The following is a 24759-nucleotide window of genomic DNA, read 5'->3' as shown; positions in this document are numbered from 1 at the left end:
GGCAGCAGCCTGTGGTAGAGGACACAAGTGTCAGGAGCACTCTGCAGAGCTCGTTCTGGCAAGGAGAATGTATCACGAGGTTCAGGAGTGCATGCGGGTATGCATTGCTCTAGGAACAAAGCACTGCAGCAAACTTGGGATCTGCTCTGTGTTTGCATTTGACTTTCAAGACAGATCCATTGAGCCTGAGCAAACTTTGCCCTGCCTGGCCCTGTCTTCACCTCCAGCCTTTGGTTTTCACTTGTTTTTATTGGCTCCTGCAGCTGTTGAAAAGACCACGTCCACTGCTCTGCCTCACTAGGGAGCACCTGCAGCAAGGGTTATAGATGTGCTCATTGATGAGTGTGTTTATAAATTGCACTTGTGATAGCTGTTACCACTGAGATCAGGAGAGTAGGGCCCATTGCTCATAGCCCATTCATTAGATTTTTTGCTGATTGTTAACAAGGGAGAAAGGATGGTTGTACAGTTCAAGTTCCTGGCCTGGGAGCTGGAGGAAAGGTCTCCTTAGTTGGCCATGAGTCTTTATCTTGTCACTTTGTGCCTCCAGCTCCCAGCACATGGGAGATGATCAGAGCACGAGGCTGAAAGCAAAGTTCAAGTCCTCATTTCATTGTAGATGAACATCACTCAGCCTTTCTGCAAGCAAATAGTGTTACCTGGTTGGTAGCAGAGGTCTGCCCACGAGGTCCCTAAAGTCACCTGGGGTCTGAGCTTCTCCACTAGCACAGACCTCAGGCCAGCTGAGGTGCTGATACATCAGCACAGGATTAGCAAGATCCAGAGCCTCTGAGGCATTTTTTGAGGGTGTAATCAAAAGCAGTAACTTCAGGCTGCCAAGGGAGCTACGTCCAAGTGTCACGGTCAGCACTGGTGGTGCGGAACGAGCGAGGCAGCTTTGCAGGAGCTCAGGATGGACACAACCCTTTCTGTCCTCCCCTCCTGCAGACGTGGGCTCGGTGGAGGGGCTGGCATACCACCGTGGCTGGGACACACTGTACTGGACGAGCTACACCACCTCCACCATCACTCGCCACACCGTGGACCAGAGCCGCCTTGGGGCTTTTGAGAGGGAGACGGTGATCACCATGTCAGGGGACGATCACCCCAGGGCCTTCGTGCTGGATGAGTGCCAGAAGTGAGTGGCCATCAGGGGTCCAGACAGCCCAACTCAGGGTCCACATAGTCCCTGGGCCAGTGCCCAGGCACACACCTTGCCACTGGGGAGGAAGGACTGGCTTCCAGCCCCAGCGGTGTCCTTCAGCACCCCAAAACAAAGACAGAAATCTTGTCCCATCGCCTCCTACCATGGGGTGCCATGTTTCCCAGCTGGGTGCAGGGGCCTCATCCAGTCCCCTCCCACTCCTTTTTATGCAGGGCCAATATCCCCTCCATCCCAAAGTCCCTGGAAGCCCTGCAGCAGCAGGGGGGTGGGCTAAGCCAACATGTACGTGGCAGAGAGCTGGGGCTGCAAAGGCATCACGTGTCTCTCCCCTTCCAGCCTGATGTTCTGGACCAACTGGAACGAGCAGCACCCCAGCATCATGCGTGCCACCCTCTCTGGTGCCAATGTGATCATCATCATCGACCAGGACATTCGGACACCCAACGGGCTGGCCATTGACCACAAGGCTGAGAAGATTTACTTCTCTGATGCCACGCTGGACAAAATTGAACGCTGTGAATATGATGGCTCCCACCGCCACGTGAGTCCAGACATGGCCTCAGGGGCAGAGATGGGGAGGAGAGCAGCGAGTGGTGAAACTGGGGCTGGCAGAGGAAAACAGAGCTGCTCTTGGGGCACAGAGGGGGTTTGGACATTTCCCTGGGCTGATACAAGGGCCAGGCTGCATTTTGGGTGCAGCTGGGGGCTGCGTCCCTGAGCCAGCTTCCCTCCTGCTCATGTTTTTCCAACGTCCTGCAGGTAATCCTAAAATCAGAGCCTGTGCACCCCTTTGGCCTGGCTGTCTACGGTGATTACATCTTCTGGACAGACTGGGTGCGCAGGGCTGTGCAACGAGCCAACAAGTATGTGGGCACTGACATGAAGCTTCTGCGTGTTGACATCCCCCAGCAGCCCATGGGCATCATTGCCGTGGCCAACGACACCGACAGCTGTAAGGACGCCCCACACCCTACCTGTCACCTGCAGCCTCACCACCGTGGGCCCCTGCTCCCCTGCATCTGCCAGCCTGACCCTGGTGTGACTGCTTTCCATCTCTCCTAGGTGAGCTGTCCCCGTGCAGGGTGAACAATGGTGGCTGTCAGGATCTCTGCCTGCTCACGCCCAAAGGACACGTCAACTGCTCCTGCCGCGGCGAGCGAGTCCTGCAGGAGGATTTCACCTGCAAAGGTGAAGGGGAGGTGGAAATGGAAGCTGGTGGGGATGGGAAGTGGAAGAGAAGAGACCGGGCTCAGCCTGGTGCAGCTGACACTCCCCATGCCCTCCCCAGCCCTGAATTCCACCTGCAATGTGCACGATGAATTTGAGTGTGGAAACGGTGACTGCATTGACTTCAGCCGGACCTGTGATGGTGTCGTTCACTGCAAGGACAAGTCAGATGAGAAGCAGTCCTACTGCAGTAAGGTTCCTCCTCTTGCTGCTTTGCTCAAGCACCCCCCCCTGGCATGCACAGACACCCTGCTCAAGCTGTCACCTCTGCTTGGCAAAGGGAGGTGGGAGTCCAGGGTGTCTTCTTGTGTCCCTCAAGTGCTCATAGTCCCTCTTAGGCCCAGCCAGGACAGGCTTTAAGGGCTCCAGATTTTTCCCAGTTTTGGGGGGAGGCTGGAAAGTGAGTGACCTTGAGCTGACCCACCGGGGGCTGCAGCACCCTCCCTTGCTCCTCAGCTGGGAGGGGTCTGCTGGGCCAAGTCCAAGCTTAACCCTGCAGTGTTGCCAGCACAGCACGAGGGAGCCACGTTCCTCATCCTGCCTGTGGAGTTCTTACCCCTGCTGAAGCATCCCTGAGGAGCTGGGACACCCAGGGATGCCGTCCCTCCCTCTCTCTCACCTCCTCCTCCTCTTCCTCCTCCTCTTCCCCCTCCACAGGCAGCCGCAAGTGCAAGAAAGGTTACCTGCACTGCATGAACGGGCGCTGCGTCGCCAGCCGCTACTGGTGCAATGGCGTGGACGACTGCGGGGACAACTCCGACGAAGTGCCCTGCAACAGTAAGCAGAGTGCCTGGCTCTTGGCCAGCCCTTCACCAGTGCTCAGTCAGCTGTCTGGAACAGGGACAGGGGCTTCAGGGAAGAGTTACCTTCAGCTTGACAGGAGAAGAGCAGAGCCAGGGCTTAGCGGGGAGTCAAGGTCTGCATCCTACTAGTGCTGCTTGTGCCACAGGCCACTTTGTGCAGTTTGCTTCCTGACAGCTGAGAAGGAAGAACCAAGTACAGCCACCCAGAGCCTTCTGAGAAGGATGGTTTGACACCCAGCAGGGTTACAAGGCAATGGTGAGGGGCATTGAGGCTGCTCCTCATGGTTCCTGTGCTCCTGAGAACAGGGCACCTGAGCACCCCCAAGGACAGTGTCAGTGATTCAGGAGCCTGTCTGCTGGGTTCAGAACTGATAGGGAAGGTCAAGAGCTTCCCTGAGCCTGCCTAGGCCTGCCAGTGACAGGCCAGCTTGGGGGACAACCTCCAGCTGCCAAGAAGGGTGCATAAGCTGGAGGGGAACCAGGTTTGAGCTGGGAGGGGACCAGAGCTGGGAGGTGCATGATCAGGCCGTCCATCACGGTGCTGGGCATCGGGTGTAGGTGTGTGGTTGCATGTCAGCAATGCAAGTGGGGGGCTGTGGGGTGTCTGTACTCACTGTGTCCCCCAGCCCAGCCTCATTTGCTGTGGGGACTTCCCCCTTACAGAGACAAGCTGTGCTGCCACCGAGTTCCGCTGCCGGGATGGGAGCTGCATTGGGAACTCGAGCCGCTGCAACCAGTTCATCGATTGCGAGGATGCTTCGGATGAAATGAACTGCAGTGAGTGCCCCAGCTACCCTCCTGTGTTCCCTGCTGCCTTCCCAGCTCTGCCCTGCTGTAGCACTGCAGGCAGTGGCTTGGGTCCCTGCACCTTGTTTCAGTCTTTGGGACTTGAGCAGGATCAGGGAGGGAGAAGGGCTCTGGTTCCCATCCTGTCAGCACAATCTGCACCAGGATAACCCATTGGCTGGAAGTGTCCCCAGCCCATCACTGCAGCCCTCCACACTGTGTTTGGCACCTCACCACCTGACAGCCTGTCAGAAATGCTTAACGTGGTCCCAGCAGCTCAGGGCACGTGTGGGGCAGAGCCAGCTTGGTGCTGCTCTGGAAGGGGAAGGGCTGTCAGCAGTAGGGTGAGGGCTTGCACTGCGTGGTGGGAGATGGACCAAAGGTCTGTGCCATCAGCAGACAGCACCCATCACCGGAGCTCCTGGTGTCATTCCTTGCAGCTGCCACTGACTGCAGCAGCTATTTCAAGCTGGGAGTGAAGGGTACCACGTTCCAGAAGTGTGAACATACCTCACTGTGCTATGCTCCAAGCTGGGTGTGTGATGGGGCAAATGACTGTGGAGATTATTCAGATGAGCGCAACTGCCCAGGTGAGAGTGGGAAAGGAGGGTACTTGGGTCTGGGAGAGCAAGGGCATCATGCTGATCCTCTGGCTGGGTGCTCCCCTTTGGGTCTGTTTGGGTGGTGAATGCTTTGTTTGCACATTGGGACCATTTTCCTTTGCCTGTGCAGCTCCTGCATGGAGAGTGCTGCAGGGCACTGATCAGTGTGGGACCACAGAGGGGACAGGATGTGTCCATGCCACCACCCTTTCTTTCACAAACCAGGTGGAAGGAAACCCAAGTGTCCAGCCAGTTATTTTGCCTGCCCAAGTGGGAGATGCATCCCCATGACCTGGACCTGTGACAAAGAGGATGACTGCGAGAATGGAGAAGATGAGACTCACTGCAGTGAGCGGCAGGGTGGGGAGAGCAAGGGACACTGGGGTGATGGCTTGGGGGGGGGATGTGTGAATGCATGCTGGAGAGGAGCAGGACCTCCCCCTCTCTCTGATATCCCTTTGCCAAGGACCAGACTCCAGATTCTTTCCCCTCTGTGGTCTTATTCCACAAGTTTGGGCTTTTTTCTCTGACCAGTGCTAATGTCCTCATGCATTTCTTTGTCAGTGCATGCATGAGTGTCCGTGGTCATTCTGAGGGTGGCCAGTTGCTGCTCATTTGAGTTAACATTTTTAATTCCAACTACCCTGGAAAAAAAACCCAAGCAGTGCTCAGGAACTGGAGAACTTCCCCAACTCCAGAGCAGGGAATTCCACACCAGTCCTCTGGCTGCAGTGCCCATCACCTTGGCATGTGGGTACTGCCAAGTCTGGGCAAGCAGTAGCCCCATCACCTCCAGACCTGGAGCTTGTTTGGCCCAGCCTCTGCTAGTGTCCTTCCCCCTTCACCACTCTGGCTCTGACCCTTCCTTTCCCCTTCCCTCCTCTCCCAGACAAGTTCTGCTACCCCGTGCAGTTTGAGTGCAACAACCACCGCTGCATCTCCAAGCTCTGGGTGTGTGACGGGGCAGATGATTGTGGGGATGGCTCTGATGAGGACAGCCGCTGCCGTGAGTTTGCTCCAGCCCCTGCTCTGATCTCTTCCAGTCCCTGCCTGTGCTCCATCTCTGTGTATTCCTGTCTCTGCCCATCCCTTCTACCACCCTTGCTTTCCTGTGCTGTGGTCCTCACTGCCCTCCTGGGTTCTGTATCTTGGGGCCCCCCAAAATATGGGAGCACGTAGCCCAGGAGTGCTGCTTCTCCAGTGGTAGAGATGCGTGGTCTCCATCCTTTTTCTCCCTTCCGTAGGGCTGACCACCTGCAGCACGGGATCCTTCCAGTGCCCAGGCACCTACGTGTGTGTGCCAGAGCGCTGGCTGTGTGATGGGGACAAGGACTGTGCAGATGGTGCAGATGAGACCCTTGCTGCTGGCTGCTGTGAGTCCCAGAGGGCAGGGAGCATGGTGGGGCCAGGGGCTGGAGAGGAGCCAGGTGTAGTACAGGCAGTGCTGGGGAGGGTACTCCAATCCCTGGGGTCACTGTCAGTAGCAAACTGGGGCAAAAAGACTCTGCCTGTCCCAGCAGGGCTGTGCCTTAGCTCTTGTCCTCAGCACCCTAAGATGAAGGGTTGAAGGGCAGGCAGGAGAGCACGGGGTCTTGTGGGAGGCTGACAGTGATGCCTCATTGCAGTGTACAACAACACATGCGATGAGCGGGAGTTCATGTGCAGGAACCGCCAGTGCATTCCCAAGCACTTTGTCTGTGACCACGATGACGACTGTGGAGACGGCTCAGATGAATCCCCGGAGTGTGGTGGGTGTCTGTGGGATGAGGGAGAACAGCAGGAGCCATGGTTCCTGTAGCACTGCCCCTGACAGCCACACTGGGTCTCCTGAGCTTTCAGACAGGACCCGGGAGGGGTCTTCATCATGCAGAAGGGGTTTGACCTATGAGCAGGGTTAGGGAGAGCCAGGAGGGGGGGGAACGAGAGGGGTTGGGTGTCGGAGAGCTGCCGAAGGGCTGTTTTTCTCCCAGCTCTGCTGCAGTGTGCCTGCCATGGCACAGAGCAGTTTTGGAGAGAACCAAATCCAGCCGTGCTTCCCACCTTCTTGGTCACTGTGGTGCAGCCCTGTCCCAGGCGGGCTGCAGGGGGAGATCTGGGTACCCACAGCCCAGCTGCTGTGCTACCCCCACAACTCCTGCCCAGCCGGGGGAGATGGTCTGCACCACCTGAACCCCCATATCCTCCTACAGAGTACCCCACCTGTGGTCCCCATGAGTTCCGCTGTGCCAACGGCCGCTGCCTCAGCAACCGGCAGTGGGAGTGTGATGGTGAATTCGACTGCCACGACCACTCTGATGAGGCACCCAAGAACCCACGCTGCAGCAGCCCAGGTACCCACGGGGCCGCAGTGGGGAGCGGGGCCTCCTGCCTGCCCCGTGCTGACCGCTGCCTCCTCCTCCTCCTCCTCTCCGCCTGCTGCAGAGAACAAGTGCAACGATTCCTTCTTCCTCTGCAAGAACGGGAAGTGCATCCCGGAGGCGCTGCTCTGCGACAACAACAACGACTGCGCGGATGGCTCTGATGAGCTCAACTGCTTCATAAATGAGTGTCTCAACAAGAAGCAGAGTGGCTGTTCCCAGGAGTGTGAGGACCTCAAGATTGGATACAAGGTAGGCTGGGAGGGTCGGCTGGAAGGATGCTCTCCCACCTCTGCAGGCACTCTGAGTGTGAGGGTTCCTTCGGTCGTGTTCCAGCTAGGCAGGGGATGCACACGCAGGCACTTTTGGACTGTGCCTTTGTGTGCTGCTCTTGTGTCTGCAAGCTGTGTGTACGTCAGCCCACTTGTCCTGTGGTGATGCCTGTCATGTCCCAGCAGGAGGGCTCTGGGTATGTCTCACAGCTCTGGGTTGCCTCCTGCAGTGTAGATGCCATCCCGGGTTCCGTCTGAAGGACGACGGGAAGACGTGCATTGACATCGATGAGTGCTCCACCACCTACCCCTGCAGCCAGAAGTGCATCAACACTCTGGGGAGCTACAAGTGCCTGTGCATAGAGGGCTACAAGCTCAGACCTGACAACCCCACCAGCTGTAAAGCTGTCACAGGTAAGAGCCAAGAGTGGGGTTTGGAGGCATGGATGCTCTTCTGGCAACCCTGGGATGCTGCTGGAAACGGAGTCGGTTGCAGGGCTCCAAAAGGCAAATTAGCTGCACCTGGCTACTGATGGAGAGCTGGGAAGTGGAGGGGCAGGGAGTCCACAGGGTGAGTGTGTCCCAGCAGCTCTTCACTGACACATCTCATGGTTTCCCTTTGCAGATGAAGAGCCCTTCCTTATCTTTGCCAACCGGTACTACCTGAGGAAGCTCAACCTTGATGGCTCCAACTACACACTACTCAAGCAGGTGTGGGGGTAGCTGGGAGCTGGAGGGGCAACAGTGTCATAGAGGAGATCAGGTTGGGGTTGGAGAGCAGCCCTGCAGGGGAGAGGACCTGCAGGTCTGGGAACTGGGGCTCTTGTCTTCTCAGGCAGATGGTAGATCCTATATAAACAGCAGCTCTCATCACTGGGGAGGTCCCTTGTAAACAGTAGCAGACCTTGATAAGTTTGGGACTGCTCAACAACTGTCTGAAAGTGCTTTCAACTACTCTGCTGTAGGGACCAGAGTTGAGGCTGGGGATGACTTGACTTTGTAAAGCCCTTGTGACCCTGTGCTAGCACGTAAGGCTATTTCAATCCTTCTCCTTTCTTTCCAGGGGCTGAACAATGCAGTGGCTCTGGACTTTGACTATCGGGAGCAGATGATCTACTGGACAGATGTCACAACACAGGGCAGCATGATCCGCCGCATGCACATCAATGGGAGCAACGTTCAGGTGGGGGACTGAGCCAACCACTACCTGAGAGAGAACCCGACTTGGTTCTCCCTGTCCAACCCCGTTTTCTCCCGCCAGGTTCTTCACCGCACTGGCCTCAGCAACCCCGATGGACTGGCTGTGGACTGGGTAGGAGGCAACTTGTACTGGTGTGACAAAGGTCGGGACACCATTGAAGTGTCGAAGCTCAACGGTGCCTACCGGACCGTGCTGGTGAACTCAGGCCTGCGGGAACCCCGGGCACTGGTGGTGGATGTGCAGAATGGGTGAGCACCTGGGGGGGACCTGGACCTTCCTCTGTACACAGGGAGGGGGCTGGTGGCCCCTCTGCCATCATGATATAGCCCTGGAGGCTCCAAGATGGGACACAACTTGCCCTGCACCCATCTGCACCTTGGTTTACCCACGGGACCTGCAGAGTGTGGCTGCTGCTATGCCTGGGGCTGGACTCAGCCTCTCTCTGCTCTTCTGTTTCATCCCCAGTTACCTATACTGGACAGACTGGGGGGACCATTCCCTGATCGGGAAGATTGGCATGGACGGCACCAACCGCAGCGTCATCGTTGACACAAAGATAACCTGGCCCAATGGCCTCACCCTCGACTACATCAACAGCAGGATCTATTGGGCTGATGCACGGGAAGATTACATCGAGTTTGCCAGCCTGGACGGCTCCAACCGGCACACGGGTGAGAGCACCAGGGCCCTGCCAGACCTCTGTGGGGTGCATGCTTTGGATGGGTGGTGGGAGCAGGAGACGGAGCTGCTGGGTGTGGTTCCCAGCTCTGGAAGCTCCTGTGCCTCTGACCAGGGGAAAAGGCTGAGCTGTCCCTGGAGAAAGGGTGAGCTGTGGGAGGGGTGGGCAGGACAGCCCCTGGCTGAGCTACCCACTCCCCCTCGCAGTGCTGAGCCAGGACATCCCCCACATCTTCGCGCTCACCCTCTTTGAGGATTTTATTTACTGGACTGACTGGGAGACCAAATCCATCAACCGGGCCCACAAGACTACGGGAGCCAACAAGACACTGCTCATCAGCACTCTGCACCGTCCCATGGACATCCACATCTACCACCCCTACCGCCAGCCAGATGGTGAGCCCTGGTCTGAGGGGCTGGGGTGGGCAGGATGGGACAGGGCACGGCGTGCAGGGGGACACCAGGTTGGGCAGGGGTTGCACGTTGATAGGGGTCTCGCAGCTGTAGGTTCGGATGCCACCCTGAGACTCCTCCCTCTTGGTCTTACTCGTGTTTGTGTTCTTGTTCTCCCCAGTTCCCAACCACCCCTGCAAGACCAACAATGCTGGCTGCAGCAACCTCTGCCTCCTCTCACCAGGGGGGGGGCACAAGTGTGCTTGTCCCACCAACTTCTACTTGGGCAGTGATGGCAAAACCTGCGTCTCCAACTGCACGGCCAGCCAGGTAACAGCCTGCATGGATAGGAGTGATTGTGCTGTGTGCATGTCCCTCCTGCATGGTTTCACCAGGCCCCAGCTCCTCCCTGTGCATCTGGTGTGTGCTTGCTGTTTCCGGGTGTGAGCAAAACCTCCCTCCTATGGTACCTCCCAGCACATACAGATTGCAGTTGCTTGGGGGGCCCAGGGGAGCCAGAGACCCTCCAGCTCTGGAATGACCTCCTACCTGCCCTGCTCCAACCCTAGAGGCTGTTTGGGGTGGGCTCAGGGTTAAGACTTTGCCCCAAACAGGACATGGAGTATCCTGTGGGTGTGCCTGGGAAGGGACAGCACAGAGATCAGTGCCTTCAGCAAAGTTCACTGGGGACAAAGCTTTCTGGGGTCCTCCCTCCCCATGCTGAGCTGCCCTCACAAGCTCATCTCTCCACTGCAGTTTGTCTGCAAGAATGACAAGTGCATCCCTTTCTGGTGGAAATGCGACACCGAGGACGACTGTGGGGACCGTTCTGATGAGCCCGAGGATTGCCGTGAGTGCTGAGTGGGGCTGACCACAGCCCACTGTGTCCCAGCACACCAGGGACCAGCCTGGAGCTGCTTGTACAGCTGATCCCCTGCTGCTGCTCTGCCTTTTGGGACAGCACTGCTGCTCCTTGCTTGGCTCTGGCAAGAGGAGGGTGACCCCTGCAGCAGGGAGCAGTGTGACCCCATGCTGTCCCTACATGGGGTATTGCCCGTGGAGCCAGCTACTCTACTCTTGGAGTAGAGCTGCTCCTTTGCTGCTTTAGAGCCCAGAGAGAAAAGCAGGAGGTTAAGGTTTGCCCTGAAAATGGTCTCCAAACATTTCATCCTGTCTTGCCTTCCCCAACAGCTGAGTTCAAATGCAGGCCAGGGCAGTTCCAGTGCTCCACTGGGATCTGCACCAACCCAGCTTTCATCTGTGATGGAGACAATGACTGCCAGGACAACTCAGACGAAGCCAACTGTGGTAGGTTCTCCATTTGTGCCATTTCACTTTGTTATCCCAGTAGAGCAGAGATGCAGTGTGTCAGCTTTTGACCGTCCTGCCTCCCTCCCCAGATATCCATGTCTGTCTGCCCAGTCAGTTCAAATGCACCAACACCAACCGCTGCATCCCTGGAATTTTCCGCTGCAATGGTCAGGACAACTGTGGTGATGGAGAGGATGAGAAGGACTGTCGTAAGTGGGGAGCTGGCTGTCTTCTGGGTGGTCCTGCCCCTGGGCGTGGAGCTTTCTCCTTACCTCTGCTCATTGCAGAGCCCCAATCCACCATCATCCTGCTGCCCCTACAGACATTTCTGTTTCCTAGTGCAAATGAAAACCTTAAATCCCTCAAGAGTGACAAGTTCAATATTTGCTGGGGATTTGCACTGAGCCTACTGCACAGCTGAGGGATCTTGTGGCTTCTGCCCTGTCTCCCTGCAGCTGGCCAAGTCTCCTGGGGCCAACACAGGGCTCCACTCCCCTTCCTTCTTGTCTATATGGTCACCAAGCATGGCCAGACACTTGTGGTGCCCAGAGCATCTGCATGGTCTGTGAGGTGGTTTTTGTGGGGTGGTGACCAGCAGACCTCTGCCTGCCCCACTGCCTCTCCTGACTCTGCTTCCCCCTTCTGCAGCTGAGGTGACTTGTGCCCCCAACCAGTTCCAGTGTGCAATCACCAAGCGCTGCATCCCCCGTGTCTGGGTGTGTGACCGAGACAACGACTGCGTGGATGGCTCAGATGAACCTGCCAACTGCAGTAAGGAACTTGGGCAGAGTTGGGGTGGGTCTGGCCACACCGAAGCTGGGAGCATCCCTGCAGCTGATCCCCATTCCCTGGGGGGAATGGTGGGTCCCCACTCTGTCCCTGGAGTCACCGTGGGTAGTGGGTGATGATGGTGATGGCTCTGCCTGGATGTGTCCTACGCTCTCTGGCTTCTCCCTGGAGAACTTCTTGAAAGGGGGATCTTTCTCACCCTGTTCCGAGCAGGGTGTTTCAGAGCTGTTTGCCCAAGGTGTTCATTAGCCCTACAGAGAAAGAAACGTGCCTGGCCAGTGCTGATCCCACCTGCCCTCCCATATCCATGTCTCCTTGTTTCTCCCCACCAGCACAAATGACTTGTGGTGTGGATGAGTTCCGGTGCAAGGACTCGGGCAGGTGCATCCCAGCGCGCTGGAAGTGCGACGGGGAGGACGATTGTGGGGATAGCTCTGATGAGCCCAAGGAGGAATGCGGTGAGTCCAGAGATGAGTCCAGAGGGTATCTTGGGGCCTCCCCTTCCCTGAGGGTCAGGCTGCCCCGCTGCTGTCTGTCCCCTCCATCTCCCTGGGATGCCCGGGTCTGGGGGAGGTTTGAGCTGCTCCTTTTCCAGTGCATGGGGCAAGGCTGGGATGGAGGGAGCTGGCAGAGAACAGCACTGCCCACCCTGCTCTCTGGCTTGCCTGTCCCTCCCCTTGTGTAGGGGAAGTGCTGATGTCTGTCCCTGCCTCCTCCTCCTCCCAGATGAACGTACCTGTGAGCCCTACCAGTTCCGCTGCAAGAACAACCGCTGCGTGCCGGGTCGCTGGCAGTGTGACTATGACAACGACTGTGGGGACAACTCAGATGAGGAGAGCTGCAGTACGTGCCACCTTTGAGCCTTTGCTATCCTGGCAGGTGGCTGTGCCAGAGAGGGGAGCAGCCCCTGTCACCCCAGCACCTCTGCAGGTGCTCCCAGCCATCATGCTGGCTGGGGCTAATGGCCAGGGAGCCCGGGGGTCCCCTGGAAAGAACTCCAGGGGTCTGGGCAGTCTGGTTGTGCAGCCAGGGCTCAGCTGCTGGCTGTTCTGAGGAGAGGCCCCCAGTGGGACAGGTATAAGGGAGGAGGTGGCCCCAGTTCCCTCCCTAGCAGGCAGTGCATGGGCCCAACTCACGATGGAGCAGCTTTGCTTTGGACCATCACCTTGTGCTTTGGCCCCAGCCTGGCAGGCAGAACCCTGTGAAATTATTTGGCCTGGGAAGAGGATGGGGACACACTGAGACTCTGGGAAGGGGCTGGGACACCATCTGAACCTGGGTCACCTGGACCTAGACCAGTGTATGGGAAGGTGTCTGGTCCCCAGAAACCACTGGCAGAGAATCAAATTGCTGCCCCTTAATGAATTACTGCTTGTTAATGGAGCTATGCCAGCACCTGCCCTGCTGAGCTGCAGGGGACCATGACCGTCCAGTGGATGAGTCAGTTCTTGGGGATTTGCTGAGGGCAGGAGCCTGGTCTCATCCCTCCAGAACTGCCAGTGGGATAGCACCAGGGTCTGCAGCCAGTGGCAGGGGCTTGGGCAGAGTCAGACCCCACTCCCAGCCCCTGCTCCAGGTCTCTCTGTCTCCCTGCAGCTCTCTAGGGTGCAACTTTTTCTTTTCTTTTCTGTTGATTTCATGTTGTGTTTTTGAGTTTGTGCCATTTCACTTCATCTTATGTTTTTCTCCATTTTCACACTGTCGTTATGGGGCACTCAGAGGTAGGTTCCTGCCAAAATCTTTTAATTCCATGTACAGTCTCTCTAAAGTAAATGAAGACAATAAATTCTAGGTGAGGGCAGAGGGGTCGGGACTGGACAACCCAGGTAGATTTACTGAGCATCAGCACGAGCATCTCCCTCCCCTGGAGCCACAGTCAGGGAGGGTCCAACCCTGCTGCCTCCACCACCAGGGCCCGTGCATGGCTCCAAAATCTGTCCCCACCTTGACCCTTCCTACTCTGGCTGGACACCCCCTTCCCTCCTTTCCTCTACTCTCCCATCAGCTTCTGCATTGTGGCCAGAGGGGCTGCCTGCCCCAACACATCCAACACCAGGGGCAATGGGGAGGGGAAGGGTCCTCAGGACCATCCCATGTGGGCAGACAGACAAGTTGGGCACCAACAGTGCCAGTGTCAGCCCAGTGGGTGCATTAAGCTGCAAGGAAGAGTGTGTCCCTGTGCCCTGTGAGAGGACACAAGTGTGCCAGCTCTGCCAGACCTGGCCAGGGCACTGCTGCCTTCCCCCTGCCTCCTTCCCTGGGGCAGCAGGGAGCTCTGGGGATAGTGGAGAGAGCACCTTGGGGACACGTGCAACTGGGAGGCTGCCAGAAGCAAGTCTGTAAGGCCCCAGTAAAAACCAAAACCCCAGTTCTCTGCTGGGAGCCCTGGGATGGGATGGGGAGGGGGCTGGGAGGTGGTATCAGCCATGCCCCTCTCTGGCAGCTCCCCCGGCTCTGCTTGCACCCCACCCTCTCCCCAGTGCCACTGGACATGTGTCTGTGTCAGTCTGTGCCCCCCAAGCTGTTGGCCAGGACCACCTTCTGCTCTTGCAGTCCTGACCACAGCCTGTCTCAGGGGGACCCCCCATCTTTTCTGTCCCCAGCACCCCGGCCCTGCTCGGAGAGTGAGTTCTCGTGTGCCAACGGCCGCTGCATCGCTGGCAGGTGGAAGTGTGATGGGGACCATGACTGTGCTGATGGTTCTGATGAGGTGAGGGCAGGGGTTCCCTGCTTGCACCCTGCTTGCACCAAACCCTGCCCACGTGTGGGACTGGGGACACGCCGGTGGTCCCCTGCCACCAAGGGTGGCTGAGAGCCCAGTCCAGGTGCAGTTATGGGATGAGAGGCTGTTGTGGCTGGGGCTGTCCCCATTTACCACTGTCCCTGCCCTTCCCCTGCAGAAAGACTGCACACCACGCTGTGAGTTTGACCAGTTCCAGTGCAAGAACGGGCACTGCATCCCCATGCGCTGGCGCTGCGACGCTGATGCAGACTGCATGGATGGCACTGACGAGGAAAACTGTGGCACTGGAGGTAATGTGGCTCTCTCAGGGTGGTTGTCTGCCCCCCCCTGTCCCCACTGTGTCTCCTGTGTCCTTGCTCCTTGAGTCCTGAGCACTACCCTGTGAATGGGTCAGCTCTGCTCTGCCCAGCCCCAGGTTGTGCACGGGCACATCCAAGCCCTGAAGAGCTGCCAACCGTGCTGGATATTGAAGCTGCAGCCCCAGCCCTGTATTTTGGCAGTCAGGCAGCACTGGCTGATTGTGTCTTCTCCTGCCTCATGCTGTTGTAGTTCGCACATGTCCCCTGGATGAGTTCCAGTGCAACAACACACTGTGCAAGCCCCTGGCCTGGAAGTGCGATGGGGAGGATGACTGCGGGGATAACTCGGATGAAAACCCTGAGGAGTGCTGTGAGTGACACCACGTTGGTCTCCCTGCTCCTGGCAGGGCCCCTGCCTGGCCACAGGGCTAGCAGCCTGCCCCAAGCACCCACATGCCAGGGAGGGTGACAGTGCCAGAGCCTGGGGGTACCCAGGGGGGCTGCAGGCGCACGTACCCTCTAGATGGGTCCCCTCAGGGGCAACCGGTGGGGTGAAGGGAGCAGGAGGTGGCTCTGGTGAAAAGATCAGAGTCGCAGAGGTGCTGAGCTGGGTGTGGGGCTGGCAGTGGGGGGAATGGGTTCTTGGGGGGCAGAGGGCTGAGCCTCCTGCAGCTGGGCCAGCCACCAGTGGTTGTCTTTGCTTCAGTCTCTTTGCTCCAGTCTCCAGAGCCTGCTCGCCCTCATGGCTCAGCCCTCCCTGGAGAGTGGGCAGAGGCTGAGCAGCAGCTCGTGACAAGTGTGACAGCCTGGCTATGGCGTCTCCTTTCACCGTCACCGTTTGTTTCTGTTTGCTGGTGCAGTGAAATTCCAGTGTCCCCCCAACAGACCGTTCCGCTGCAAGAACGACCGGGTATGTCTGTGGATCGGTCGACAGTGCGACGGCATTGACAATTGTGGAGACAACACAGATGAGAAGGACTGTGGTGAGTGTGGCTGCCTGTGGGCACTGTGCCTGCCATGGCCGGGGCTGTGGGTGACTGCTGCCCTCAGGATGGAGCCCAATATTGGGGTTTGCTTGGCCCACTCTTTCTTCCCCAAAATTGAGAGGTGGGCATGGGAATCCTGAGTCCCTGTCTAGTCCCTTCCTGCACTGTTCATCCTCTGGGGATCCCACAGGGGTGGGTGCTTGAGAACATGGAGCATCACAGCTGCTGCCTGTGCTCCCACAGAGTCACCCACGGCCAAGCCCAAGAGCTGCAGCCAGGACAAGAACGAGTTCCTGTGTGCGAACAAGAAGTGCATCAGTGCCAACCTCCGCTGCAACTTCTTCGATGACTGTGGAGATGGCTCCGATGAGGAGTCCTGCTCCCATGGTGGGTGGGGGAGCTGGTGTCTCAGGGGGGCTGAGGGTGGGCACTGGGAAAGCTACCAAGGCACAGGTGCTGATGGCATGTCCTACTCCAGACCACAAGTCATACGACTGCATGACCAACACCACCATGTGTGGGGACGAGGCCCAGTGCATTCGGTCGCAGTCCTCAACATACTGCACGTGCCGCAGAGGCTTCCAGAAGCTGCCAGACAAAAATTCCTGCCAAGGTACTTCCTGCTGCTGCCAGAGAGGTCTTGGGGTCGGGCCTGTCAGGTTTATGGTTATTTTTTCCAGTAAGGTGGCCGTAGAATGTCTGGTACATCATAAATGGTGTCCTTGGGGCACAAAGATGGGGAGTGGGGAAAGACAGGGTCTCTGAGCCCTGGGTAGCACCCCAAGAAGGGCCAGCCCTGGCCATGTGCCTGGAGGCACCCTGCTGGTCTCACCCCTGACTCCCATTTCCCACTCCCCAGACATCAATGAGTGTCTGCACTTTGGGACCTGCTCCCAGCTCTGCAACAACACCAAGGGCTCCTACATGTGCAGCTGCGCCAAGAACTTCATGAAGACTGACACCATGTGCAAGGCAGAAGGTCAGGAGGGAACGGGAGTGTGCACAGGTCCTGTGCATGCCAGTGCTGCCCTGCAGGACCCAGTGCTCTTTCCCCTGTGCCTCTGCTCACCCACCCTCTGGCACTGGTGCCCGACTCTGCCTGTGCCTTCCCTGGCAGAGCAAACCCCAAGGGAGTGTCAAGCTCCCAGCAACCCCGTCCCCTTACCCCACTGTGAAACTGGGCTGACTCCCTCCTCCCAGTCCAGCCCACACCAACAGTTCCTCCTCTGCAGGCTCGGAGCACCAAATCCTCTACATCGCGGATGACAACAAGATCCGGAGCATGTACCCCTTCAACCCCAACTCAGCCTACGAGCCAGCCTTCCAGGGTGACGAGAACGTGCGCATCGACGCCATGGACATCTACGTCAAGGGCAACAAGATCTATTGGACCAACTGGCACACGGGCAGGATCTCGTACCGGGAGCTGCCCGCCTCTTCCGCCGCCTCCACCGCCTCCAACCGCAACCGGCGCCAGATCGACGGCGGCGTCACCCACCTGAATGTGAGCTCTGCCAGGGCCCTGGTGGGGGAGGCGCTGAGTCCGGGCTGCCCACATTCTCTGCCCTCACCTCCCCCCCCACCCCTTTCTGCCCTTCCCAGATCTCGGGGCTGAAGATGCCGCGGGGAATTGCTATCGACTGGGTTGCTGGGAACATCTACTGGACGGACTCGGGGCGGGACGTCATCGAGGTGGCACAGATGAAAGGCGAGAATCGCAAGACGCTCATCTCCGGCATGATTGACGAGCCCCACGCCATCGTAGTCGACCCACTTAGGGGGTGAGAGACTCAAGCCCTTTCTCCCTTCCCTCTGCCCAGCCCTCACCCCTGACTCCTCTCACCAACAAGCCTGTCCATTGGTGGAAGCTCCCCCGTGCCCCAGCATTGCTCTCAGCTCGCATTGCTGCACCTTGGAGTCAGCTGGAGCATTGGGGTCACATCAGTGACCCTAGGATGCTGGGGGGAGCATGGGGGAGGGTTTCCCTGCCAATGGAGCATCATACTGTCCTACTCATCCCCTCCCTGCTCTTCCGCTGGGAATGATCTGTCTGTGTTCTTCACAGAACTATGTACTGGTCAGACTGGGGCAACCACCCCAAGATCGAGACAGCTGCTATGGATGGGACACTACGTGAGACCCTGGTGCAGGACAACATCCAGTGGCCAACAGGTGATGAAAGATGAGTGCCAGGAGGGGCATGAGGGGTGGTAAAAACAGGAGAATGTCTCCACTTGTGTTGGTTGGGGTGGCTCAGCTCTGAGCCCCATGGCAGGAGTGTGTAGGGGCAGCAAGGGAATGGGGGTGCTCTGCTGGTCACTCGATCAGGAGGAGCTTGGGGTGGGCTGGGGTCCTGTAACTCACAGGGGGTGTGTGACCCCTCAGGTCTGGCTGTGGACTACCACAACGAGAGGCTGTACTGGGCTGATGCCAAGCTCTCCGTCATCGGCAGCATCCGGCTCAACGGCACCGACCCCGTTGTGGCCATTGACAACAAGAAGGGTAAGCGGTGCATGAGACCTGCCAGAGCAGCAAGGAGGAAAGGGAACTGCCTGGGGACAATGTCTCTGGGGCTGGGTCTCAGCAGAGCCCAGGCCCTGGCTCCCCATGGCACCCTGGCCTGGGTCGTGCTGCAGGGAAAACCCCAGTACTGAGCTAGGGATGCTCAGTGGACAGCAGCAAGGTTGGGTTTTCCTTGTTAAATGCTCCACAGCATCACCAGAGCCTGCTGGCACTGCTGTCCCCACAACACCATCCTTCTCTTAGAGGGTGGAAACCCTTAGCCTCAAATCCATGCAAAATCCTGATCAGCCCTGCCCAAGGCAGCTGCTGTGCTGCCTCTCCCTTCATGTGTCCCCTCTACCCTTCCCAGGGCTGAGCCATCCTTTCAGCATCGACATCTTTGAGGACTACATCTATGGTGTCACCTACATCAACAACCGCATCTTCAAGATCCACAAGTTTGGGCAGAAGGCTGTCACCAACCTGACTTCTGGCCTCAACCATGCCACCGACGTTGTGCTCTACCACCAGTACAAGCAACCAGAGGGTGCGTGTGGGCCTGAGCTCCATCCCTGCTCTGGGGTGGGAAGGAGGTGCCTGATCACTGATGTGGGGTCCCAGGGGACGAGGGAAGCACTGGGGGGGCAACGAATGGGCAGAGCCAGGGGGGTTAATGGGTCACCCCTCTGCCCTCACCCTATATTGTCCCTTCCCCTGTGGCAGTGACCAACCCCTGCGACCGCAAGAAGTGTGAGTGGCTCTGCCTGCTCAGCCCCAGCGGCCCCGTCTGCACCTGCCCCAACGGCAAACGCCTGGACAACGGCACCTGCGTGGTCATTCCCTCGCCCACTGTCTCCCCAGTTGGTAGGTGGTCTGGGGGGAGGGTCAGGATGAGGGGACTCCTGCCTGGTATAGTCCCCGCTCACCTCCATCCCTTCCTCCCAGTGCCCACCACTGACACCTGCGACCTGGTCTGCCTGAACGGTGGCAGCTGCTTCCTCAACGCCCGCAAACAGGCCAAGTGCCGCTGCCAACCGCGCTACAACGGGGAGAAGTGCCAGATCGACCAGTGCTGGGACTACTGCCAGAACGGGGGCACCTGTGCCGCCTCCCCGTCAGGTGAGGCTGCTGGGGGCTGGGGGCTGGTCCTGGGCAGACAGACCCAACCGATGGGGAACATGCTATAACAGCTCTGGTTCTCAGGCATGCCCACCTGCCGCTGCCCCACCGGCTTCACCGGGCCCCGGTGCAACCAGCAAGTGTGCACTCACTACTGCCTCAACAATGGCAGCTGCACCGTCAACCAGGGCAACCAGCCCAACTGCCGCTGCTTGCCCACCTTCATCGGGGACCGCTGCCAGTACCGTGAGTGCCACCCACCTGTCCAGGGTGGGGACAGAGCCTGGGAGGATGGACAGCTGGGTGCCCTCTTCTGGGGGATGCTCTCTGGAGATCTGGGGTGGGGTGGTCCTCAGTGGTAGACGAGCACCCCTCCAGAGGGCTGGTGGTCCGAGGGGCTGGTGGTCTGAGGAGCTGGTGGTCTGAGGGGATGGTGTGAGGTTGCCCACCCTGACCCCACTGTCCCCTGCAGGTCAGTGCTTCGACTACTGTGAGAATGAAGGTGTCTGCCAGATGACAGCCAGTGGCACCAAGCAGTGCCGCTGCCCTCCGCAGTTCGAGGGCTCCCAGTGCCAGGACAACAAGTGCTCCCGGTGCCAGGAGGGCAAGTGCAACATCAACAAACAGAGTGGAGAAGTCTCCTGCATGTAGGTGCCAGGGATGTCAAACTCGAGGGAGAAAGAAGGGATGGGTGGGCACAAGGACCCAAGAAAAATCTGTGTCTAGAGTGTTGTGGATCAGTCATGGCTGAGAGATGCCGGGTCAGTAATTCAGGGTAGTTAAGAAATGTGGGAGGCCTGAGAGCCCTGGGAGGAGGCAATGGAAGTGCCTGTCCTGGTGTCCCAGCAGCTGTCAGTGTGAAACATCTGTGATGCCAAAGGGATGAGTTAACAGGGGGGCACAGGGCAGGCCAAGGTGGGGGGGAGGGAGGGGAGGTACACGTGTGCCTGATCCTCTCTGCCCTGCAGCTGCCCAGATGGCAAGATTGCACCCAGCTGCCTGACCTGTGACGATTACTGCCTGCACGGTGGTACCTGCTCCATCAGTGACAAGACACAGCTGCCCGAGTGCCTGTAAGCACAGCTTTGGGGGGCAGTGGGGGGCTGCAGGCAGGCTACTTGCTCCCCCAAGCAGAGCACCCCACTATCAGACCCTGATCTGTGCCCCACCTCTCCCTCCCACTCCCCACATGCTCTCCTGCCCCTGTTAACCCCAGTGCTCTCCCTGTGCTCTCAGGTGCCCGGTGGGGATGACGGGGACGCGCTGCGAGGACTTCATTGTCAGCGAGCAGCAGAGCAACCGTATGTATGGGGCAGTCCTGCCTGGGGGGCACTGTGGGGTCAGACACCAAACCAGGGGGTTCGAGGGTGTATCCTTGCTTGAGAAGCTGCCTTGTGCCCCTGAGCAGTTTCTGACCCCTGTTCTTTGGTGGAGAGGGGTCAGGTCTAGCTCAGGCTGCTGTACCCCCTAGCCAGGACTTAGGGCATGGGGGCAGCAGCCCCTGTGCGTGCTGTCACTGTACCTGCAGTGACTGCACCTCTCCTCCCATAGGAACAGCCTCTATTGTCATCCCCATCCTGCTGCTGCTCATCCTCCTCACCGTGGTGGCTTTTGTCTGGTACAAGTGGAGGATTAAAGGGTGAGTCTGAGCTGCTGGGGCCTAAGTGGGAGCATTACCCAGCCAGGACAGAAAGCCCTCTTTTTGGGGTGGCCTTGAAAGCTTTGATTTTGTGGGACAAACAAGCAGGACTGCTGGTCTGGTGGTGGCTCTGTTCACCACACCCTGTGCTGCTGGCACTGACCTTCCATCTCACACCCTCCACAGCGCCAAGGGCTTCCAGCACCAGCGGATGACCAACGGTGCCATGAATGTGGAGATTGGGAACCCCACCTACAAAATGTATGAGGGAGAGCCCGATGATGATGTGGGGGAGTTGCTGGATGCAGACTTTGCCCTGGACCCTGACAAGGTGAGGAGTGGGGCCCCTGTGGCAGTGTCAGCTGTAGGGGGCCTGGCCCAAAGTGGGGATGCAGAGGGGCACACAGAATCATAAAATCATAGAATTGGCTGGGTTGGAAGGGACCTCTGAGATCATCAAATCCAACCCTTGCTCCACTACCTCTGTGGTTCCCAGACCATGGCACTGAGTGCCACATCCAGGCTCTTTTTAAATATCTCCAGGGACGGAGAATCCACCCCTTCCCTGGGCAGCCCATTCCAATGGCTGAGCACCCTCTCCCTAAAGAAATTCTTTCTAATGTCCAACCTAAACCTCCCCTGGCACAACTTGAGACCATGCCCTCGTGTCTTGCTGATACTTGCATGGTCTCATGCATGGTTGCATGCTGAGGCAGTGTCAGGTCTCTCTGCCCAGAGAAGGCTGTGGGGCTCCGAGGATTTGCAGAGGCTTTGGGGTTGTTGTAGGCTGTGGGGACAGATGGCAACAGGGTCAGTAGTGCTGTCCAGGAGTTCATAGTGGGTGTGGGCTCTTGCTGAGGCACACTGGGGCAAGGGATGGCTCTGAGGACCGCTCTTCTTGGGAGAGACATAGCCGTACCTCCCTCCTACCTCCTCCCCCCTCTCCACAGCCCACCAACTTCACCAACCCCGTTTACGCCACGCTGTACATGGGCGCCCACAACAGCCGCAACTCGCTGGCCAGCACGGACGAGAAGCGGGAGCTGCTGTCACGGGGCGTGGACGACGACCTGGCAGACCCCCTGGCATAGGGGCAGGATGGGGGCAAAGGGCAGCCGGGCCACGGTGCCCGTGCCTGGCACAGACATCCATTGCAGGAGGCGGGTGGGGGCCAGGGGAGCCAAGAGCCACTGTATAAATGTACAAATGAAGGATTATTACTTTTCTATGTGAGCAGTATTATTACCTGTATATTCCCCGGTACCAGGCCTCGGCGCCTCTCATTGCCAGATCTGGCTTTGGTTTATTTTAAATTTCTTTACATTGGGTTCCTCCTCACTCCCCCTCCCACCCGTGGGACAAGCCAGCGTTTCAGAGCAGGGATGGCAGCAGGGTGGGTGTGCCAGGATGATCTCGCAGGGGCTGGGGCTAGTGGGAGACACAGGGTTACCAGTACGTGGGGTGCAGGCAGGAGGGAGTCAGAGTGGGGGCTGTCCCCCCCGGCTCATGCAGTGCCCCTCTCTGGGGACCCTGCTTCCTTCCCCACCAAATCTGCTGCTCCCTGGGTCCCCCTTTCTCCTGCAACTTGTCCTCTGCAAAACCTCCCTCGCCTCCCCTTTCCCTTCCCTACCCCTTTCCTTCCACTGATCCCCTCCCTCCCTCTCTCCCTCCCTGCCATTCTCTGCTCTGCCCGACTGTTACAGGGGACAGGGACAAAGACCCCCACTGCTGCCCCCAGCCCCATTGCGGTGCAGAGGGTCCCCAGCCCTGGCAGGCCTGGCCCTGCAGCCCGTCACTCCGGCTTGCTGCCTGCACCTCGCCCGCTCTCCGACATGCACATTTTTTAACAGGAGAAAAAAAAAAAAAAAACCCAACACAAAAAAAACCCACAAAAAAACACGGAAATGACCTAGCTTTTATAGTAGAAATAAATAAACGCATGTGGGGGGAGGGCGGAGGGCGACCCCATCCTTTTATTGAGGGGAAATGTTTTAATAATTTTTGCTGGATTACTTTACAACTAAACAAAACAGATATTGTTATAAATAAAATTTTTAAAAACTGAAGCACGGTCTGCTGTTTGGTGGGAAGTGCGGGGGAGGCTCGAGAGGGGGGAGCTGGGCCCCAGGTCACCGGGTGTCACAGCCCTGGCCTCCCGCAGCCCCGTGGTGCAAGGAGAGGTGTCAGGGACTGATGGTGCAAGGCAGGAGGGATCCCAGCGGGGCCATCCCGTGTCCCTGCGGGAGGGACAGAAGGGTTTCCCTGCAGGACCCCAGGCCGGGAGTGTGGAAAGAAAGGGAAGCTGGACGAGCTCGGGGTCGCAGCACCCGAGCTGGTGCGTGTGCGCTCGGGGTGATGCCCACGCGTGTGCGGTGCGGCTCCTCGCCGCTTTCGGCGACAACTCCCGGGGCCCCTCTGACCCCCCGGGGGCTGCCCCGCTGACCCCTTCCCCCCCCCGGGGGCTGCCCCGCTGCCAAGGTCTCGGCGCCAGTTTCTTCCTCTGCGCAGAAATACCCCACAGCCCCGGGCGAGGAGCACCGGGGGGCATCGGTCACGCAGAACCGGGCGCCGGCGGCGCGCGGGCCCCGCAGCCACCACCAGATGTCGCCGCCGCCCTCGAGAAGGGAGCGGGGGGGCTGCACGCCCCCCGGGTGCCCCCCGGTGCGGGTCTGTGATGGGCAGAGACACGGGTGCTGGGCCCTGTCCCGCACACCCTCCCACCAGGGAGGCACCGGGTCCGCGCACCGGCTGAACGAGGGCTGGGGGTGGCAGAGGGGTGGTGGAGGGGGGCGGCCGAGGGTCGCTCACCCGACGTCTGTCCCCTCCTCAGCTCCCGCTCGTGTAACCCTCTCCCACCGCTCCTCGCCCCGGCCACGCTGCTCCCCGCACAGCCCCGGGCCACGGTCGGGGCAGCGCTGGGTGCTGTGGGCACAGGGTTTGGGCGGGACAGCACGCACCCCCGGGACGACGGGGGCCGGAGGGCAGGGCTGGCCAGCCGGGGGCTCCTGTCCGCGCCGGGGGACTCGGGATGGGGGACGGTGTTGGGGCCGGCCCGTGCTTGGGGCACCATCCCCTCGGGCCGGCCCATCTCCCTGGCTCGGGCCCTCCATGTACCGGGGCGGGGGGGGAGGGCGGCAGGACCGCCGGGAGCGGGTCGTGAGGGGAGCCTAAGGTCGCGGCGGGACCCGTGGCACCCCCGGCCAGCGGCTCGGCAGCGCGGGCTGACCCCCGACCCCCTCCCTGCCTTCACCCGCTGCAGCACCAGCCCCTTGGGCTCCGCGGTGCTGCCTTTGAAACCCCCAAACCCTCAGCAAAGAGATCGGCAAGGCCGAGCGCAGCACGGCCCTCAGATGTATTTCAATACCGGCTCTTTGTTCACTTATCAGTTTCTTATATCTCCCCGAGAGGCTTTTTTTTTCCCCTTTCCTCCTCCCCCTTTGTCCCCCCACTCCTCTTTAATCTTTTTTTTCCCCTCAATCGTTTCTATTTTTTAAGCATTCACTTATTTCCCCTTGCTATGCCTCTGCCATCCCAAATTTAACTCAGTGGGCTCTTAATTGTGTGGGAGGGGTCTTCCCAGGGTCCTCCGGAGCTCTCGCAGACCCTGGTGAGACTCAAGGGCACCAGAACCCTCCGGGACTTTAGTCCAGTGATGCGGGGTGAGGCCCCAGCCTCACTGGGGCAGGGGGTCTGGAGGCCCTATGGGCTGTGCTGGGGAGGTTGACCCCACTCAGTCTCTGGTGGGGGTCCAGCTGTCCCATCCCTTCTGCAGCCCTGGGGCAAACAGGGTAAATTAGCACTGGGAAGGGGGAGCGGATGCAGGGGTCCCTGGGGAGGGGGCTGCTGTGGGATCCTGGCTGAGCTGGGAGTGGGGTGTGAAGGTTCCC

At 58.9% G+C, this 24759-nt stretch overlaps 1 protein-coding gene across 3 annotated transcripts in view; it reads left to right on the top strand.

The window, feature by feature from the left end:
• LRP1 (LDL receptor related protein 1) overlaps window positions 1-22938 on the top strand; it is a 75348-nt gene extending 52410 nt beyond the window's left edge. For 2 of the 3 annotated variants that reach the window (XM_071729469.1, XM_071729468.1), the window contains 48 exons: window positions 949-1138; window positions 1502-1706; window positions 1925-2117; window positions 2228-2353; window positions 2454-2582; window positions 3050-3169; window positions 3859-3972; window positions 4422-4571; window positions 4809-4943; window positions 5473-5589; window positions 5828-5956; window positions 6209-6331; window positions 6773-6913; window positions 7005-7192; window positions 7443-7626; window positions 7838-7923; window positions 8276-8395; window positions 8474-8661; window positions 8879-9084; window positions 9299-9487; window positions 9666-9814; window positions 10241-10334; window positions 10676-10792; window positions 10885-11004; window positions 11444-11566; window positions 11917-12042; window positions 12311-12427; window positions 14188-14294; window positions 14485-14617; window positions 14877-14996; window positions 15487-15609; window positions 15856-15999; window positions 16091-16225; window positions 16472-16591; window positions 16845-17116; window positions 17215-17393; window positions 17678-17784; window positions 17998-18114; window positions 18485-18661; window positions 18838-18978; window positions 19060-19233; window positions 19318-19479; window positions 19706-19880; window positions 20202-20306; window positions 20470-20534; window positions 20785-20872; window positions 21059-21203; window positions 21823-22938. In XM_071729469.1, the coding sequence (XP_071585570.1) occupies window positions 949-1138; window positions 1502-1706; window positions 1925-2117; window positions 2228-2353; window positions 2454-2582; window positions 3050-3169; window positions 3859-3972; window positions 4422-4571; window positions 4809-4943; window positions 5473-5589; window positions 5828-5956; window positions 6209-6331; window positions 6773-6913; window positions 7005-7192; window positions 7443-7626; window positions 7838-7923; window positions 8276-8395; window positions 8474-8661; window positions 8879-9084; window positions 9299-9487; window positions 9666-9814; window positions 10241-10334; window positions 10676-10792; window positions 10885-11004; window positions 11444-11566; window positions 11917-12042; window positions 12311-12427; window positions 14188-14294; window positions 14485-14617; window positions 14877-14996; window positions 15487-15609; window positions 15856-15999; window positions 16091-16225; window positions 16472-16591; window positions 16845-17116; window positions 17215-17393; window positions 17678-17784; window positions 17998-18114; window positions 18485-18661; window positions 18838-18978; window positions 19060-19233; window positions 19318-19479; window positions 19706-19880; window positions 20202-20306; window positions 20470-20534; window positions 20785-20872; window positions 21059-21203; window positions 21823-21963 (6809 nt within the window). In that variant the 3' untranslated portion in view covers window positions 21964-22938. The remainder of the gene's footprint in view (window positions 1-948; window positions 1139-1501; window positions 1707-1924; window positions 2118-2227; window positions 2354-2453; window positions 2583-3049; window positions 3170-3858; window positions 3973-4421; window positions 4572-4808; window positions 4944-5472; window positions 5590-5827; window positions 5957-6208; window positions 6332-6772; window positions 6914-7004; window positions 7193-7442; window positions 7627-7837; window positions 7924-8275; window positions 8396-8473; window positions 8662-8878; window positions 9085-9298; window positions 9488-9665; window positions 9815-10240; window positions 10335-10675; window positions 10793-10884; window positions 11005-11443; window positions 11567-11916; window positions 12043-12310; window positions 12428-14187; window positions 14295-14484; window positions 14618-14876; window positions 14997-15486; window positions 15610-15855; window positions 16000-16090; window positions 16226-16471; window positions 16592-16844; window positions 17117-17214; window positions 17394-17677; window positions 17785-17997; window positions 18115-18484; window positions 18662-18837; window positions 18979-19059; window positions 19234-19317; window positions 19480-19705; window positions 19881-20201; window positions 20307-20469; window positions 20535-20784; window positions 20873-21058; window positions 21204-21822) is intronic. The other variant, XM_071729467.1, reaches the window with a different exon arrangement.
• Window positions 22939-24759: the final 1821 nt, after the last annotated feature.

This window comes from Heliangelus exortis, chromosome 31 (assembly GCF_036169615.1).
Source record: "Heliangelus exortis chromosome 31, bHelExo1.hap1, whole genome shotgun sequence".
Classification (NCBI taxonomy): Eukaryota; Metazoa; Chordata; class Aves; order Apodiformes; family Trochilidae; genus Heliangelus; species Heliangelus exortis.
This window is presented reverse-complemented; position numbering and strand designations above follow the sequence as displayed.